Genomic DNA, 18,496 nt, shown 5'->3' on the forward strand with positions numbered 1-18,496 from the left:
CCTACAGAGGCCCTCTTCCCGGCGCTGGGGCTGGGAGCTTCGCACAGACACTGGGCTCTCAGGGCCACCAAGTCCATCTGAGCCCTCTGGCTCTCTAACAACATGGAAGAGAGAACAGGCAGAAGACCTGGGCATCCCCACCGCGAGCTCCAGATACTGAGTCAGAACAACAGGCCGAGGCTGCACCTGGCTTCATCACTAGGCTCTGGGAGTCTCGCCAACCTCCTTTCCTGGCTTTAACCCTCAGCCTTCCAGCGCTTTCTCTCCAAATTTGGTTATTGTTTGCTCCCAAGGTTGTGCCTTCAAGATGTGCTTCCTCAGCAAACGCTGGGGCGGCCCCGAGTCATCATTCCCCAGGGCCGGCGGGGAGGGTGGGGGGCGCAGAGCTCAGGCCACATCCCGCACCTCAGAGCAGTTCTGGCCATCTGCTGGGGGGCAGGAGATCCTAAGATCCCCAGATCCTAGGACCACCTGGGCCTGGGCGCCCTGGCTCTTGGAGGCACTTTCAAATAAAGGGCTGATGACTGACTGATTAATTAGTTCCCACGATCCGCTGGCTTTGTCTCCTTGTCTCTGAAGAAAGAGTCCCCCTAACTCCTGATTCTTCCCCACACTTTTCCGACCAATATATCTACAGCCCCAAGCTTGGTATCTGTCTTCTGTCTGTGTGTCTAGTACTCATGCCAGGCCAAGAGCTTGCAGTCCACTGGGAGCCCGTCTGTGCTCGAAGAATCTACCTCCCCACCCCAGACACACACACACACACACACACACACACACACACACACACACACTCAGCCCAGAGTCACTGGCTTTCTTTATTGCTCCAGTCCTTGAATGATACTAGGAGGTTGCTAGTGATAATAGCGTTAAAGTCACTTCTGATAGTCAAGACCTGTCTGCTGCCACTTACACTGCACACAAACACAACTACCGTCATGGTAGGGGCACAGGGCAGGTGCTTTATAAACATTATACTTAAATCTGAGGCTGTGTCGTCATTTTACGAAAGAGGCTATGAAAGCAACTGCTCTGCGTTTCTGAGCTCGGCTGGTTACGTGAGGCCAGGATTTCTGCCTGGGCGGCTCCTCCGGGGGGTGGGCTCAGCCACGGCTCCCCAGTCTGTGCCTCCTCTGGCTGCCCTGATCAGAGGGAAATGGACGCACACCCTCTGCTTCCCTCCGTACTGAGGACTCGGGAAGCAGAAGAGTCCTGATGGAGAATCAGCATTTTCTTCCACAGGAGAGGTCAGGGGTGAGCATGGCTGACCGCGGGAGGAGGTTCTGAACCAGTAAGCACAGCCCCGGCTCCCACAGAATCTCACCCTGTCCCTGAAACCACCCTGTCCACTAGCCCAGTACTGCGTTGTCTCCAGAATGTGTCTGTCCCCATTCCCTCATCGATGTCACACTTTTTTGAGGCAGCAGCCGCAAGCACTGGAACTCCCAGCTGTAGGTCCCATTTAAGCCTCCCTCTGCCCTGGCCTCTGGAAGATGGTATCCCTATCAGAGGGCCTCTCTTTGAGGCCACACCCTCTGCAGATCTAGGGATGATGGTCTGGTGCCCCAGGGCTTATTCATACCCCACGCTGCAACTCCACACCCCAACACACACACACACACTCACCATGAGATGCTGGAAGAGCCAAGAACGCATTATATTGGTGGCATGCTTGGGCAAGACTCCTCGTTTGTTCTTGGACTTCTTATCCTCATTTTCCAGGAGGGAGGTGAGGTCAAGGTTAACCTTCAGGGCACGTGGAAAAAAAATCAGCATCAGCAGCCTGGCGGGCCAGCGGCTAGGGACCTGTTGCCATAGAGACAGCAGCCTCTCGCTGCCAGTCCCCTTTCCCAACTCATTCTGAGGGCCCGGGGGAGGTTACCTTTCCTGTCACCCAGCGCCAGCCTCTCAGAGGATGGGAGAAGGGAAGACGGCGAAGAGGGAGGAGAAGGGGATGAGAGAGGAGACAGAGGAAACAGGGTCATGCAAAGGGCACAGGAGAGAGAGATTGGCCGTAAACCATCCAATAGTTATTAGCATTCCTGGGGTACATTAAAGTCTGCACAGTGCTTTCCTATCCATTACCATGGTCAGCCCTCACATCAGCTCCGTAGGCTGGTGGGGCTAGTGTGCAGCTGGTGTCAATCCCTCATCTATGGATAAAAACTCAGAGGCTCAGAGAGGTTAGGTGACTCATCCGAGATGGCAGAGTTAATGTCAGATCTCGGGCCTCTGACTTCAGATCTTCTCACTCCCACCCTGGCTCCCTTGTGTACGCTCTACCCCACTGAGCTACAGAGTGGCTCGGAGTGTAGACCAGGAATAGGAAGTGCAGGATCCCTCGATGTAACCCCGAGAGGCAGCAAAATCCCAGTTGATAAAACCTTTCCAACACCCACCTTCTTTTCTGTCAAGCGGGGGTAATGATACTCCTTAGAGGACTAATGAGGATGTAAGGAGTTACCGGTGTAAAGTGCTTAGCAGGCAGTAAAGCGTCACGGTTGCCCTCCCCCAGACCCATGCACATACGCACACACCTACACTGCACACACACACTCACCTGTGTGTTCTGGATCTGGATGGCTCCCTGGGGGATTGCTTGGGTGACCACCTGACCCTGGGAGGTTACCATGGTAACCGGCTGGTATAAGGCTCCACCTGAGGAGACAACCACTTTTGGAGTCCCCTGCCATAGGGGTGGGTAGGAGTGAGGGCAAGCAGGGTTCCCAATGCCCTTGGCACTCACGTGTAAACACCCTCTACTCTGGAGGCATTCAGCCCCTGTGGAGGAGGGGTGGGACGGGGATGGGGTCCAGAGAATAGAGTCTCTCTGTGTGTTTGGCGGAAGGGTCTCTGACGGGCTTATGAGACTTTGACCCAAATTTGTTCCAAACCACCATCATCAGGTCTTGCTAACCATCTATAAGCTTACAGAACACTTTAGTCAAGAAACGCAGCTGGAAGCCCCTCCCTCGGCAGGGGGCACCTCTCCCATTTCCTAGGACGTTTTGTTCAGTGCCCTGCCCCCCAACCCTGGAATTCCCTCAGGGCCACCCGGCCTCCTCCCAGGGGTGTTCCCCACAATCCGCTGCACACACCTGACACCACTTGTGAGTTGACAGTTGTCATGGCGATGTTGCCCTGCTGGAGCGCTGAGGCTGGGACCACAATCCCCTGGGGGTTATTGGAGACTCCGGACATGGAACTGGGGGAATTCTGCAGGAGGTCCTGGCAGTAAGGGAGGCGTGGTTTGTGACAATGCCACTAAGAGCTTAGATGCCACAGCCCCAAATTTCTCCTCTCCCCTCCCCCTTCCTGCCTTGCCTCCTCCCTTTTCCTGCTCCTCTCAGACCCAAATCCAGAAAGCAATTCTCATGGCTCCCTAGAAAGTGTGAAGAAGGCTCAATCTGAAAAAAAACCAACCAACAATAGTCATGCATTTAGCCATTCCATTCCCCTGCAAACCTGAGACATAAATTATCCCAGAAACCAGTGGTCCGCACCTTGGCTTCACTTTGCAAGTTCCGGTATCCGTACCTAGGTTCCATCCCCGGCGATTCTAATTTAATTGGTCAGGGGTGTGGCCAGGGCTTTCGGCGCGGGGATGGGGGTGGAGGGGCGGGTGTTGAAAGCTCCCCAGGTGATTCCAACCCCAGCCCAGGGCTTCACCTGCACATCCTTCGCACTCAGTTGTCTCCAGATGCCCCACCCCCACCGCAGGGCCTCGCTTCCCCGTACCTGTATCGCAGCACTTATTACACCAAGATCCACACAAAGGGGCCTCTGACATATTCTCTTTGTATCCTTAGCACGTAGTTTAGGGCCTGACACATCACGGCTACTAAAATATTTGCTAAATAATAAAAAAATATAGCCGCCTGGCCCCTTCATAACCTGTCTTCCAGGAATCTCGCGTGAGCCTCCCCTCTGCCAGCCTCGGGCACATTCCATGGGCTGCTTCCTCTCCCTCAGGCCCCCAACACAGAGCCCACCACGGAGGTCCCCTCCGCCCCACACTGTCACTGCCTGCCCGTTTCCCCCAGACAATGCAAAGCAGCTAAGAAAACCATTTTTCCCCCTGGTACCCTCATCATTGCCACGTAAGAGCTGGGCTAGGATCGCTTAGACTTGATGTAGAGGGACAGGAAGGAAGCTCGGCCGTGGGTCTCCAAGAAGGGCAGCAAGGCCTCCCTGCTTGGCGGCCGGGCGCTCTGCTCTGCTCGGGAGGGTTTGTGAGGAAGGAATTGGGTGTGAGAGGTCGGGGTCTCCAGGCTTCATCTGGAGACAGCAAGGCAGGCGCGAATGAGGTGTAGTGCCCGGAGCCAGGAGACCCACCAGGGTCGCTTAGCGCCTAGCCTCCGGTGCCCCCGACCACAGGCCCACGTGTAAAAACAGGGCTTGAACCGGGTAACCTGCCCAAAAGGCCAGCTGGAAGGAATTAGGCAGGAAAACGGCCAAGGAAATAGGGGGAAAAGGAGGCCCCTGGCTTCCTAGCTTTGGTTTTAGGACCAGAGGAGCTTGGGCCTTCGGCTGCAGGAAGGTCTAGAGTGTGGAGTGAAGAGAAGCGTGTGCTTGGAGGAAACCTGGAGCCAGCGACGGCACACAGGGAGCGACAGACAAAGGAGAAGCATCAAAGGCCGGGGGACAGCTAGGGCGCATCACCTCCCAGACCCTGGCACCCGGGAAGCCGGCCAAGCCTCTCACAGAGAGAGGCAGTCGGTCCTGACTTACACGTCTCATTCGATTCAGCTGCTTAACCCCCCTTGGCATCTCCTCCGAGCTGCCTTTTCTACCCTCCTGTACTGTCCGGCTCAGGGCTATAAATACGCAACAGCGGGGCGGGAGCCTGGCTTCCCCTCCTCCACGCCGGGGCCTCCCATCTGGCTCCTGGGAGGAGGCCTCGCTCCCATACTCGGCTCACCTCTGCGACTGTGACCTTGGGGAAGGGAGGGAGCGGCTCCTGCCTCAACTTTTCCTTTCTGGGATCGGCGAGGGCCTCCCCACCAGCGAGGTTTATTCTTTGAGCAGAATTCTTGGCCTTCTCATTTGTACAGCTCCGGGGTAATGCCGAGTCTGACCTGCAGAAGCCTAGAGACTGGAAGGGCCCTTACAATCTGAGTATTTCAGCTCCCTGAGGTACAAATAAGGAACTGAGGCTTAGACATCCAAGCGACTTGCCCACGGTCCCCCAGCTGGGTAGCAGCAACAGGGCTAGAACACAGTCCTCCGTCCTCCACAAACACTGGACCCACACCCTGTGCCAAGAACTGGGCTGAAAGGTTCTCCCGGAATCACAGCGGTTCAATAGCTGTTGAAGGCAAGTGAGCAGATTAAAAACAGCCCAAACCTGGAAGTACGGAGACAGCGTGGGCACCCACGGAATGAAGGTGGATTGGGAATTAGCACCTCCTGCCTCAGTCTCTGGCTCGTTGCTAACACCCAGGAATCCTCAAAGCCTGACTCTTCAGCTGTGAGTCTGCTCCAAGCTTGAGCTCCCCTCGTCCCAAACTCCCAGCCAACCATTCTCCCAGGGTGTAAAGCAATACTGAGATGACGTGAGGCTGAGGCAAACGTGGAAGGTAAATTTAATGGGGGGCGGGGTATCCACTCCATGCCACTCACCCTAAAACTAATGGCAGTGACTTTTCAACAATCTCTGGTTTGGAACCACCCATGCCACAGTGCTCGTCATCGAATAAGGATATTTGGGAATTTCAAACGTAAAAAGTTGTCCCAGACTTTCTCCTCCAACCCCACCCCCTGCCCCACGGAAAAAATATCCAGCAAGGTTAGAAAAACACAGGCAAAGCCAGTAAAATAAATATAAGATGTATGCCTTGGGATTCAACCAACACATTTTTACTAGCAGAGGCCAAAGGGTGAGCCATCACCGGCGTATTCAAACTCTGGCTGGCTCTCAGACTTGTGGCTTGGCTAGCCTCCATGCCAGCTTCCCCAGTTTAGGTAACTAAAGGCAATTTACGCATTGGCTCAGACCCTTCTCTTTCCTACCCTCTCCTCCTACTCTGGGTCTTTGCTGGGAGGTGCTAAGAGGCCAAGTTACATTAGTAAAGGAATGGGACGGAGAACTTCATGGGTAGAGACCGTGGGCAGGGCCTGGGCTGGCCCCACCTTAGCTGGGACAAAGAGAGGAAGCGAAAACTTGGCATCCCAGGGTCTGGGGAAATGATATTCATCTCTTACATTTGAAAATATGAGCTGTTTCACAAACCTGCCTGAGAACTGGGGTGTTTTTTTTGTTTTGTTTTTATTTATTATTGGCTACATCGGGTCTTAGTTGATGCATGCGGGATCTTTCGTTGCAGCGCGAGCTCTTCGCTGTGGTGGCTTCTCTCTAGTTGTGCAGTGCGGGCTCCAGGGCGTCTGGGCTCTGTAGTTTGTGGCACGTGGGCTCTCTATGTGAGGCGCGCGAGCTCAATACTTCTGGCGTATGGGCTTAGTTGCCCAGAGGCACGTGGGATCTTAGTTCCCTGCCCAGGGATCGAACCCGTGTCCCCTGCATTGTAAAGCGGATTCTTTACCACTGGACCACCAGGGAAGTCCCCACTGGGGTGTTTTTTTAAGACACAGATTCTTAGGACCATTGAATTAGACCATCAGCAATCTGTGTTTTTTAAAAACCTCCCTCACATGGTCCCAAAGATCAGATGGGTCTGAAAACTACCTATTTATCATACACACTGAATATCAGAGAGCATTCTTTCACTGTGCTATTTCATTTTAATCTCACCACTACCTATGGGGTCAGCAGAGGAGAGATTCTTCTATTTGCCTGAAGAGGAATTGAGGTCCAGAGAATGGAAGTGACCTTCTTGAGTCACATGGCTCTGCCTCGAACCCAGGTCTTCTGGCTCCAAGTGTAGCACCGATGCTCCCATGGAGAGATGAACTTTGGAGTGAGACAGCCAGGCTCCAAGGTAAGCACAGTGTCCGGCACATTTAGGCACCCAATAAATCATTTCCCACTTCCTTTGGCTAAAGTCGCGCCACTAGGGAATGACACAACCAGGGTTTAAAACCTGTCCTAGACACATAGGGCCTCGTGGGTTCCTTACTTAGCAACAGCAGAGGTTCATCCGGGGCTGCACGCCTAGCAGTGGTGGTCACGCCTTGACACATGCCCCTTCGTTCCTGCCTCCCTGCCTTGGGTGTTCCTGGGCCAAGGCCAAGCCCAAGCCCCAGAAGTCAAAGCTGTGGTCTCTGTCCCAGATGAGCTCCGAGACTTGACTTTGCAACTATTTCTGGTCACGCCTTAGTTTCCAGCCGGCTAGAACCTTGTCTCTACAGAGACAATGGGGCTGCGTCTCTGGAGACCGTGCACCGGTCTTTTCTGAGGAAGGATCTACGACAGCGGCAGTGGGAGCCCCCTGGGGAGAAGATGTTGGCTAAGCACACAGTGTTATTATCTTCTCGACAGCTTCCTCCTGGGTCTCAACAGACTCCAAACCAGGTAGATGGTGCTCTGCCTAGACCCATCTGCCTAGACACAGAGCTGTTTCCTGCCAGGCTCCTTGGCCTCATGAAGAGGCTAGAAGCACATCTGGTAGTTTCAGTGACATTTCAACATCCGGAGACTCACATCCCTGCTTGAGTTGTCCAGGAACCAGGGGCTGAAAGCTGCTTATCCAGTCCAGGAATTCTTTGCCGTGATCAGGAGCATGACAGTGGTGTCCGCAAGCCTCTGGAAGCTGCCGGAAGGCTGGGAATCATGGGCACTTTCCTGGCTCTTCTGGTGGAGCCGTTCCATCGGGCTGGGGAGCATCAGTCTCTTACTTTCTAGTAGGAAATGGGCCAAAAGGCTGAAAACTTAGAGTTCCCCAGCAATGACGTCTTTTAGGGCATGGACCAGGTGACCAAGAAGTCAGGTGGAAGTCAACGAGCTGGCCTCCACAGACCTCATCCCACTGTTGCTCCTTGTGTGCTGTTTCCCAGAGACACAGAGAGGCCAAGAGCCTCTCGGGAGGGGCACAGCGAGGTAGGGGAGCAGCTTTAGGATGGCTGAGAGCTTGCACTCCTGGACGCCACCCGTGGGCCAGCTTCCAGGCCCTCGCGTCCTGGGGCCATCAGTCATTCTTTCTGAACCACAGCGGTCACTGGGTGAGTTTTACTCCACATTTCATTTTTGGAACAAAAAAAGATGACTTGTTCAAAAGGAAGCCATTACTAAGAAAAAGTGAAAGGCTCTGCAATTACTTTTGGAAGCGGAGGGTGGAGACGGCGGGGAACAAATGAACTGGCATTGACTGTGAACTCTGACCCGATGGTCTGATGTCAGCCCAGGAGGAGCTGTGTCAGCTCCTCGAGCCATCTTTCTTCACTGTTAATAGCGAAAGGGCTTATGCTGCGTGGGAAGACTTAATTTCCACTCAAGGAAGAAACTCCTGGAAGAAACCACGATGGTAAGAAGAAATGAAGGAGTGAAGGAAAGGACTGATTAGAAAAGTTTTCCTTTAAGTTATTTTGAAATAGCTGTAATTTTTATTGTACTAGGATGCCTGTGAAACAGGGGAGTGAACTGGATGACCTTGCGAAGGCCCTTCCGGTTGGGGATTTTAGAAAAACCAACGTCATTCCCTGGGATGTATTGTGAGTGGGTGGAGGGAGTGGGGGGGCAGCGGGAGTGGGGGCCCCGGCTGTCTGCCATCCCCCCCCAGGCCACTAGGGGTCTCTGCTGATCCACCAGCCCAGACCATCCTCCCTAAAGCCTCCCAAGCCTCCCAGGAGGACGGGTTTGTTGCTAACTTGCCTAGACTGGGGGTGGGGAGCTGGCCTGCTGGAGAGCTTGTCTTGACCCACCCGGGCAAGCCCTCGGCCCATCCTCTTGACTCCCTTAATGCTCCCTGTCAGCCTGATATGCTGGGCAGGCAGCACAAGGGTTCTCTCTCATGCGCGTGTCACCTCCCCCTGCTTGGTTGCAGGGTTTTTCAGGGAAAGAGGGGTCTTTCTTTGAATTCCCCCAAACTGCCTAGCACAGCGCTGGGTGCAGGATAGATGCTCAGTAGATGGGTGGCCTGAGTGGGCTTCAGCCTGGAGCGGGGTGAGTGTGTGCCTTTGGGGGGCAGGGACATTGCCACTGTCCCCAGACACCGTGTTCTTGGCCGCGTCCCTCCAGTGCTGGCAGAGCCAGCGTGCTGTCTCAGGCTGGGAAAAGCTGGGTTCCCAAACCCGGGGAAGCCAATCACATGTACGCAAGCCACCTAATCCCATTCCTGTTCCACTCCAGTGGGGAGCTTTCATCTCAAGGGAACAGCAGCTGCTGCTGCTCTTAAGGAACATTCCCTCAGAAAGAGGGAGCCGCTCAGGTTTCTGAGCCTGGCAGGGCCGCCCCCTTGGGGTCCTGGCCCCTGAGCAGAGGCCGGGGGTGGCTAGGAACCCAGAAGGGACAGCCTTAACGCCCATAAAGGAGAAAGGCAGTGGAACTCCCGGAACTCAGCTTCCTGTCACTTGGGTCTGGGGGTGTCCCCTTTTCATCTCAGCAGTGACCTTGCAGGGTGGGTCACCACCCCCAGCTCAGCCATGCGGCAGAACTTCCAGGGGCTGGGCTGAGGTGCTGGCTTCCCACGCCCTTGGCCTCCAGCTAATGTTGAAAATGCAAACTCTGTGGGTCAATAGGTAAGTTTCCCCTTCCCCAGGTGAGGATGTACTGATGAGTTCCCTTCCTATTTTTCTGGAGAGTAGCACAGCTGCAGAGTTACGTCTGGTCGGCTGAGCCCGGAATCTCAGAACCATGCTGACTCTGTGGCCTCTCCCTTCCCTACTTTCAATCTATTAGCAAATCCAAATTCTTGCTTCCCAGCCATTGGTTTCTTACTCGCTGGTCTCTGAATCCCTGATCTACAGCTAGGTAGGGTCATGCCTCCCCACCCAGGGCCCAGGACGCTTGGTTCTCCTTCCTACGTGTCACAGAAGAAGTAAAAGGATCTAGTAAATGAAAATGGACTCATCCCTGACTCTGCTGCTTCTTAGATGTGTGACCTTGAACCAGTGACTTAACTGCTCTGAGTTTCCCTTTCCTTGGGTATAAAATGGAGAAAATAATGTGCACCTTGCAGGCTGGTTGTGAGGCATAAGCAAGATAATCTATGTCAAGCACCTGGTACACAGAGTGCTTGGGACCAGGGAGCTCAATAAACGTGGACGTTCTCCCCTTTCTCTGCCAGTTCTTCCCTGAGCAGCTCAAAAGGTGGCCAGTCGGTTCATTTGTCTCCAACGCGTCTCCAATCCTTACCCCGTTGCCTACATTCTCCACTGCCTTTAAAGTCTTTGGCAATTGGCTGTGGTGATCAGACTCAAAGCATAACATCCCACAAATTTGGCCGCAAGATACTCCATCATTACATTCGCAGTTAGAGATTGTGTCACAGTGGTTTTCATGCCCTTGGAACCCAGCAAGCTCATTGGTGCTTGAACAGATGCACATGGCATGAGTGAGTGATGTTTCCCCCATACCCCGGCCCCTTCTCTGCAGGGACTGTGAAAGGCTCTCTCTGTCCCTTACCTTCTCCAGACTTCTCTCTACCCTGGGAACATTCACACTGAGAGCTCCCAGGTAGTCTGCTAACTGCCCTCCACTCCCCCAAGCTTGCCTGAAATGCCCCCTCCTCTAGGAAGTCCTCCCAAGGCCAGTGAATCTACAGCTTCTCCAATCACAATAGGATTTGAAAGTCCTCCTGCTGGCCTATTTGATCCTTACAGAGGTTTGCTCGTCCTGTCTCTGGGCAGGAACAGACAATGGCCATGAGGGCATGCAGGCTGGGGCCTGGGCTTTCCCCGGGGAGGAAGACGGATGCTGAGTGGTGACTGGGCAACCTCAGGCCATACACATGCTTTGCTCAATCCAGACCCCTTCCGGCGGCTGCCTTCCTGCCCTTCCTCAGGGTCCCCTTGCCCCTGAGCACTCTGTGCTCAGATAATTTATCTAGATCCTTGGGTGTGACTCAAGCTCCCTCCCACTGAGATTGGGCACTCATCATGGACAATCCCCTGTGTTCTCCCAGGACCTAGCGGGGTGCATACAGTAAGCTGCCCCTAAATGCTCGGCAAATGCATGAGAACTGTGGCTCTCCTGATTTGCACTGGAACAGAGCTGAGGTTTAATCTCCACGGGGAAAGAAGGATGGATTTCAGGTCAAACTAATGCTTGAGGGGGGCGAGCATGAGGGTCTCTCCAGTGGAATGGTTTATTTGGGGCCATCAAGGAAGGGCTTCTTCACTGAGGATCTGCCCCCACAGGAAGCCTGGGTTCTGCCGAGTAAGAATCCTGGGTGTCATTAGGTGCAGGCAGGGCAGGGTGGCCTCCTCCAGAGGGGAAAGGACAGGCTGTGGCCCAAGTCCTTGGAAACCCCGGTTTAGCTTTCCTGCTTGCTGAAAGCAGTCTCCCCCGCTCCGAACCCCCTTCCACCCCCCCTTCCCCATAGAAACGGAAGGCCACGCGGAGAGTATGCCCCGACCTCGCAGAGCTGGATGGGGACACAGTATGGCATCTGAGAGAGGGGGACCAATTTGAATAAAAAAACATCTCCCACTCTGCAACACAAGGCTGAATGATTAGCACACAGGCAAAACCATGAGCCAGCAGTTTGCAACAAAGCTGGCAGGCGGCTGGAATGTTGATCCTGAAGATCGTGTTCCAGAGGGGAGACACCCCTCCCCAGGCCAGGCTGGGCTCGGCGCGGCTATTTCAGGCTGGGGGGATTAAGGTCGCACCATGACGAATGTGTGCACAGACACGCACACGCACACGCACACGCACACACACACGCTCCTCCTCTCTCCTCCGCCGAGCTGGCTCCCACGGCCGGACCCCAGTCAGGCCTGCCTCCTGCACTGAGTCTCTTGGCCCCGAGGGTCTCTCCTTCCTGGGAAGGCCCAGGCCAGCCCGCGCCCACCTTGGCGAGGCAGAGATGGGAGCCTGACCTGGGGATGTGGACGGGGCAACGCGGGGCACATCCTGCTCACCTTCTGCCGGACACACACCCGGGACGCTGCACTGACCCCACCCCCTCCCCTCCCCCCACGACTGCCGCCATCTCTCTCTCCAACTCCTTTCTGCCCCTGCCTGTCTTCAGTCTCACTCTCCTCTTCCTCGGTCTGTGTCTCTTTGTCTTTGTTGTTCTTTTCCTCTAGTTCTTCAGCCTCTCCGTACCTCCCTCGCAAACGTGACCATTGATATTTGTCTTTCTTTCCCTTTGTCTTTCTCCCTACTTCTCCTTTCCTCCTTTGCCTTCCTGTTGCCTCCCTTGATTTCTCTCTATATTTCTCATCATATTACTTCTTTCAACAGATATTTACTGGCTGCCTATCATTCACCAGGAGAGGAAAACGTGAAGTCACATGGGATATTTACCATATAAATGGCCTACTGTGCCCAGGAGTTAGTTGAGAGGAAGAAAAGCCCATGCTTTGGGGTGGGGTGTCAGGGAGGCCTCCATGGAGAGAGCAGCCTTATTATTGCCGTTGGGGAAGAGGCTGGGTTTGGTCCTGCAGAGATGTGCCGTCATCACCCAAACACACAGGCGTGGAAAAATAGTGACCTACGAGGGCATCAAATGTCAAGTGAAAGGATGTGAAAACTCTGGGGGGCAACTGGGCTTTTCAAGCAGGAGAATGGCTTGAATAGAGCTTCAGAAGATAAAGCAGCAGCAGAAGGCTGAGGTGTGCATATGTGAATGTGTGTGTGTGTGTATGCCTGTATGTGTGTGTGTATGTATGCATGTGTGTGTGTATACATGTATGTGTGTGTGTGTGTGTGTGTGTGTGTGTGTGTGTGTATGCGTGTATGTGTGTATGTGGGGGGGGGAGGGCTTCGAGGTAGCCAGAGAAGACAGAAGAGCAGGTTAGGAAGCTATGACAGCAGCTCGTGTGTAATCACCTTATTTACCCACTGAAGCCTGAACAAGTAGGTGGGGCCAGCGAGAGGAAATGAAGGGACAAATCTGAGAAGCAGCAAATGGGACCACCTCGCTAAGTGTCTTCTCTCTTTCTTGGTGTCTTTGTTTTTGTCTGATCGTCTGAGTTCCTCTTTCTAAGCGGATCAGAGGCCTTTCTGCAGTGGTCACCCCAGGGCCAGCTTCACTGTCAGGCACAGATGTGATGCTTACAGTGATAGGAATCAAAGTTCCTTCCTCTTTCCTCTAAGCTCAGAGGCACTGAATGCAGGGATTCCCCAGGAGGACTGATTTTTGCAGATAGCATCTCCGAGGCCTGGCTCACCCAGAGCCCACGTTATCCTTCTCTGCTAACCCGCGTCTCCAGTGACCCTGCTTTCTGCACACAAAGTTGTCGGCCCGGAGAGCCCAAGCCTGAGGGGGCCACTGTGGCTGCAAAGCCCTCTGGCCCTCCTTTCTTCTCCCACTGCCCTGGTACACCCCCGATGCCAGAGCTCGAGCTGGGGTTGGAGGGCCCAGGAGGGAAAACCCAGGGCCTCTCCAAGGACCTGATTATTTCCAAAGACTTGTGCTAATTTTCTGATATGATCCTTACATCTCTGTGAGGCACTAAATCCTCATTACTTTTCCTGACCGATGCATTCTAATTAGATCAACACTTAAAACAAATTCACAATAGCCACAGGATGGCTTTCCATCTCATTAACTCCTCACTTATTATTTTCATGAAAATTACTGATAAAAATGTGCATCTCCATTTGGTGAGGCCTCACAGCCTCCTTGGCTCCTATCTTGCATCTCTCCCATCACCGGGGCTGCGCAGCATCGCCATGGTAACCCACAATAATAGAAACTAATAAATTACAAACGAGATGCTCGTTGAGCAATTATTGTCCTCTTTTATGCAAGTTTCTTGCTAATTTTGATCATAAGGGAAAGTACAATAAGACTCTGAAGGAATGAGTCTATTTCAAGAGAATATTAGCAAGCAGAAGCCTGGGCGGCTGAGTTTAGATCTGTAATAAAGTGATTTGGTGATTTCAAGCAATGGGAAGAGGAAATAAACTTCCGGCCTCGTGTCCCATACAGTACTCACTATCGAGTCCCACAGAGACCCCACTGGGGTGGGTTCGACGTAATTCCTGCTATCAAAATGTACAAGGCACGGCTGGCCTTCTCGGGGTCACCATGTCCTTTCCCCTGCCTCCACCAACCTAGAGAGATCGATTATACGTCTCGATCCTTAAAACTTAAGGATAAAAATAGCACCACCTTTCTTTGGCATTCTTTCCAGCACCTCTCACCAAGCATTCTTAGAAAGTTTAGCGGGATCCCCAAGCCTGATTGTCTCGTGGGCAGAGGCTAGTGCAAACCTCCTGGGGGACCCTCCATGTGTCTGTCCTGGACTCAAGAGCTCAGTGGGAGAAGAAGAAAGTGGTGAGTCTAGCGCTTAACATAGACACCAGTGAGTCGGGAAGGTATCACCGGGAAGCTTTCTTAGTTCATAGGTTTGGGGAAAATATTCTGTCCTGGAGAGAGAGCCCATTCTCTGCCATTTCCACAGTTCCCAGTTCCCAGGATGAAGGTGGCTGGTGAATCTTGTGAGGGGTGACTTTAGGTGACTTACACAGTGGCCCTGGACCACAGGGAGACAGATGTGCCAGGGCAGGGTGAGCAACTAGAGAATGATCGGGGAAAAGCTGCTGTCTCCTATTAGGTGGGCAGGATTCAGGGAAGGCCCACTTTCCCCACACTCTCCTTCCCAAAACACAGAGAGCTCATCGAGCTCCAGCCCCCTTGAGAAGCCTGCGAGGCTGGGATGTCTGGGTCCACTCCCAGCTCCGTCCCCGCCTCATCCTCCTACAAAGCTCTCCATCTCCTTAACTCTCGTGCTCATTTTTTGGGATATCTTGGACCAGGAAGCCAGGAATCCCTTTGGACATTGTCCCTCTCAGATCTGGTCATCTTCTAGGGAATACTGATACCCTGGTATGCCGAGCTCTGGGTGAAAAAGGGACTGAGCTGCCTGAAAATAGCAGGAGGAGTGGATCAGAGGTGAAAGGATAGTCAGTCTAAACCATTTTCCTAGGTCTCCATGGGACCTTCAGACATTCTGACACCTCGCTTAGGAGCCTGGCTAGGAGACAGGACCCAGCCCTGTGTGTTACCTGTGAGTGAAGGTTTATGGAGGGCTGGTTGGGGGAGTAGGGCCCCCCGAGGTCATTCCTGAGCAGGTTATCACTGTGCATCTTGGTTTTGAGGCAGGTGATGTAACGGTTACAAAAGTCCTTGCAGAGTTCATTGACTTTCTCCAGCTCCAGCAGGTGGATTCTCAGGACCTGGATTGCCTTCACCATCTGTGGAGGGGGAGGAGAGGTGAGCCCAGGTGTCTGGATCCCAGTCCCCTCACTGCCTTGCCCGCCCCCCACCCCCCGAACAAGTCCCAAGCCCACGGACAGAGAGGAGCCCATGCTCGCCCTAGGGATGTACGCTTTCCACCCGCAGGATTTAAATTCTCCTTGTGGGTAGCTGCCGATTGCTTCCTTGCTTTGAGTTCACTGTTATCACAGCTGTTCTTGAGGCAGGTGTGGTATTCTGAGAACAGCACTGTGCTTAGAGGTTAGAAGGCCAGGTCTCAAGCCCCCTGCCTGCCATTTACAGTCTGTGTGGCCTTGGCCAAGTGCTTAAGCTCTCTGCGCCTCATTGTCTGACAAATGGGGACCATTACGCGCTCCCTGACAACCTTACAGTTTTGTGGAGAGGAGCACCTGAGGGAAGGCGTGAGCTGCAAAGTGTGAGGCCTTGAACAGGCACGAGGAAGACCGAGATCAGAGCTCCTTGCAAGAGCCCCAAGAGGTCAGGGACTGGCTACTCTTAAACACGTATTCTGAGTACCTCATGTGATGCCAGTCACCTAGCAGACACCCCATCAATGCATGTTGACCGACTGCATCGTCCAGCATGACTTAGCTGGGTGCTGGGACACCCAACTGTCTGCGGTGGCCTTTTGCGTACCCTTTGGTACGTGTGTCTGCCGCCTCTTCAAGTGGACGTTCCTAACCTTTTCAAGGCAAGAAGCTATTTCTCAATCGAGGCTTTTCCCTTTATCGTTGTTATTATTATAAAAAGAAGGTGCTATGGAAGGTATGGAAAACAGAGGATGAAAAAGACTGCCCTTGATCTAATCACCCTAAAAAGAATGACGATTTCTTTGTTCTTTTTCGCATGCGTGTATTTCAACACAGCTTCAATCACCTTGTATGTACAATTTTGCTTCCTGTTTTTCCCCTTAGTTTACCAAATGTATTTTTCTAAGTGGCAGGAATGTTTCCTCTATTCTCCCTTCTAGACTGCAAGCTTCTAGAAGAGAGGGGTGGTGGCTAATTTGCTCACCCCATTATCCTCATTACTAACACAAGTGGATACTGAGTAAATATTTGTTGAATGGGTGAAAGTTATTGCGTAAATACATTTTAAATTGCTGCATATCATTCCATGTGTGTGCCACACTTAGCCAATTCCTTATGGTTGGGCATTCAGGTTAATTCCAATTTTTTAATTTTATTAAAAAACATGTCACAGTGACTAATCTTCCAACCTTATAGCTTATTCGTGTTTCTGCATTATTTCCTTAGGACAAGGTCCCGGAAGTGACAGAAAAAAAGCTATGGACACACCTTTGGCTCATGATAAATATGGCCAAATTGCTTTTCAAAAAAGGTGTTGGAACAATTGGATATCCACAAGCAAAACAGTGAACCTTGATTTAAATCTCACGCCTTATACAAAAATTAACTCAAATGGATCAAAGACTGAAATGTAAGACATACAAACTATAAAATTTTTAGAAAAAAAAAACAACCCAGGAGAAAATCATCAGGACCTAGGGTTACGCAAAGAGGTCTTAGACTTAACACCAAAAACATGACCCAGAAAAGGAAAACTTGATGAATTGGACCTCATCAAAATGTAAAATGTTTGCTCTTCAAAAGATCCTGTGAAGAAGATGAAAAGATAAACTACAGACTGGGAGAAAATATCTGCAAACCACATATCTGACAAAGGACTTATGTCTAGAATATATAAAGAGCTCTCAAAACTAGCCAGTGAAATAACAAGCAATCCAATTAGAACTTGGGCAAAAGACAGCATCAGACATTTCACTGAAGAGTATATATATATACATGGCAAATAAGCACATGAAAAGATGTTCAATGTCATTAGCCATCAGGGAAATGCAAATTAAAACCACAATGAGATATCACTATACACCTATCAGAATGGTTAACATTAAAAATAGAGGTAACACCAGATGCTGGCAAGGAATTAGAAACGGAACCACTCATATGTTGCTGGTGGGTATGAAAAATGGTCCAGCCACTCTGGAAAACAGCAGAACAGTTTCTTATGAAACTGAATACACCACCCAGCTCAGTAACTCCAACTCTTGGGCATTTATCCCAGAAAAATAAAAACATCTGCTCACCCAAAACCTGTATGTGAATATTCCAAACAACCTTATTCTGATAGCCCCAAACTGGAAACAACCAAAATACACGTCAACAGGTGAATGGATAAAGAAACTATGGTACATCCGTATCACGAAATAGTACTAGGCAATAACAAGGAACAAACTACTGATACACTCAACTACTTGGATGGATTTAAAGGGAATTATGCTGAGCAGAAAAGAAAAAGCCAGTCTCGGAAGGTTACATACTGTGTGATGAAATTTATATAACATTCTTGAAACGACTGAATTTTAAAGATGGAGAACAGATTAGTGTTTGCCAAGGGATGTGGTGGGGGAGAGAGGGAGGAACTGCCCTGTATCTTGACTACCATAGTGTTTCCATGAATCTACACATATGATAAAATGGCACAGAAGTACACACACACACACACACGGCTGCATGTAAAACTGGTGAAATCTGAATAAGGTTGGTGGATCATACCATAGTCATTTCCTAGTTGTCAAACTGTATTCCAGTCATGCAAGAAGGGGATCAGGACTTCTCTGTATTAATTCTTACAACTGCATGTGAATCTATAGTTCTATCAAATCACAAAGTAAAAAAAAGTGGGGCTCGCCTTGGAGACCATTTATGTTGACATAAGCAATATATAAGCATCCCTCTTAGCTTTGGGCCGGCATTTTGATGCCCAGGAAAACAAGGATGGGCATCACTCCCAGAGAATCCTATCAGGTGTGTCGTGCTGCGTGGCTAGAAGCCAGGGCCACACCCACTCTGAGCTTCATCTGCATTTCAAGTGGAGAGCAAGTGAGGCGCCCCCAGGTTGGCATTTGGATTTTCTGATGGGTAGGGATTGTGCTTGACTAATTAAAGGCTCTGAGTACTGAATTAGACTAAGTGTCACTCAAAGACAGAAACCAACAATTGTGTGTTTTCAAGCAGGGCTCAGTCACAGGGTCTTGTCCTCAGGAGATGCCCCCTCCGTGGGGCTGAGACTAAAGGAGACTGTGCCGTCCCAGGCAAAGAGGAGAAGAGTGACTTTAGTCCAGATTATTTGGACCAAAAGATGGAGTCGGGCACTGAATAAATTATTTGCTCTTGCCTAAATTTTCT

General features: G+C 51.7%; 1 protein-coding gene across 3 annotated transcripts in view; it reads right to left on the minus strand.

The window, feature by feature from the left end:
• The window catches only part of PKNOX2 (PBX/knotted 1 homeobox 2), a 254,297-nt gene that overhangs the window by 16,849 nt on the left and 218,952 nt on the right, over positions 1–18,496 (minus strand). For 2 of the 3 annotated variants that reach the window (XM_073808010.1, XM_033861842.2), the window contains 4 exons: positions 15,077–15,265; positions 3,099–3,228; positions 2,561–2,658; positions 1,627–1,746 (listed from right to left, as the gene is read on the minus strand). In XM_073808010.1, the coding sequence (XP_073664111.1) occupies positions 1,627–1,746; positions 2,561–2,658; positions 3,099–3,228; positions 15,077–15,265 (537 nt within the window). The remainder of the gene's footprint in view (positions 1–1,626; positions 1,747–2,560; positions 2,659–3,098; positions 3,229–15,076; positions 15,266–18,496) is intronic. The other variant, XM_073808011.1, reaches the window with a different exon arrangement.

Source organism: Tursiops truncatus, chromosome 8, assembly GCF_011762595.2.
Source record: "Tursiops truncatus isolate mTurTru1 chromosome 8, mTurTru1.mat.Y, whole genome shotgun sequence".
Lineage (NCBI taxonomy): Eukaryota > Metazoa > Chordata > Mammalia > Artiodactyla > Delphinidae > Tursiops > Tursiops truncatus.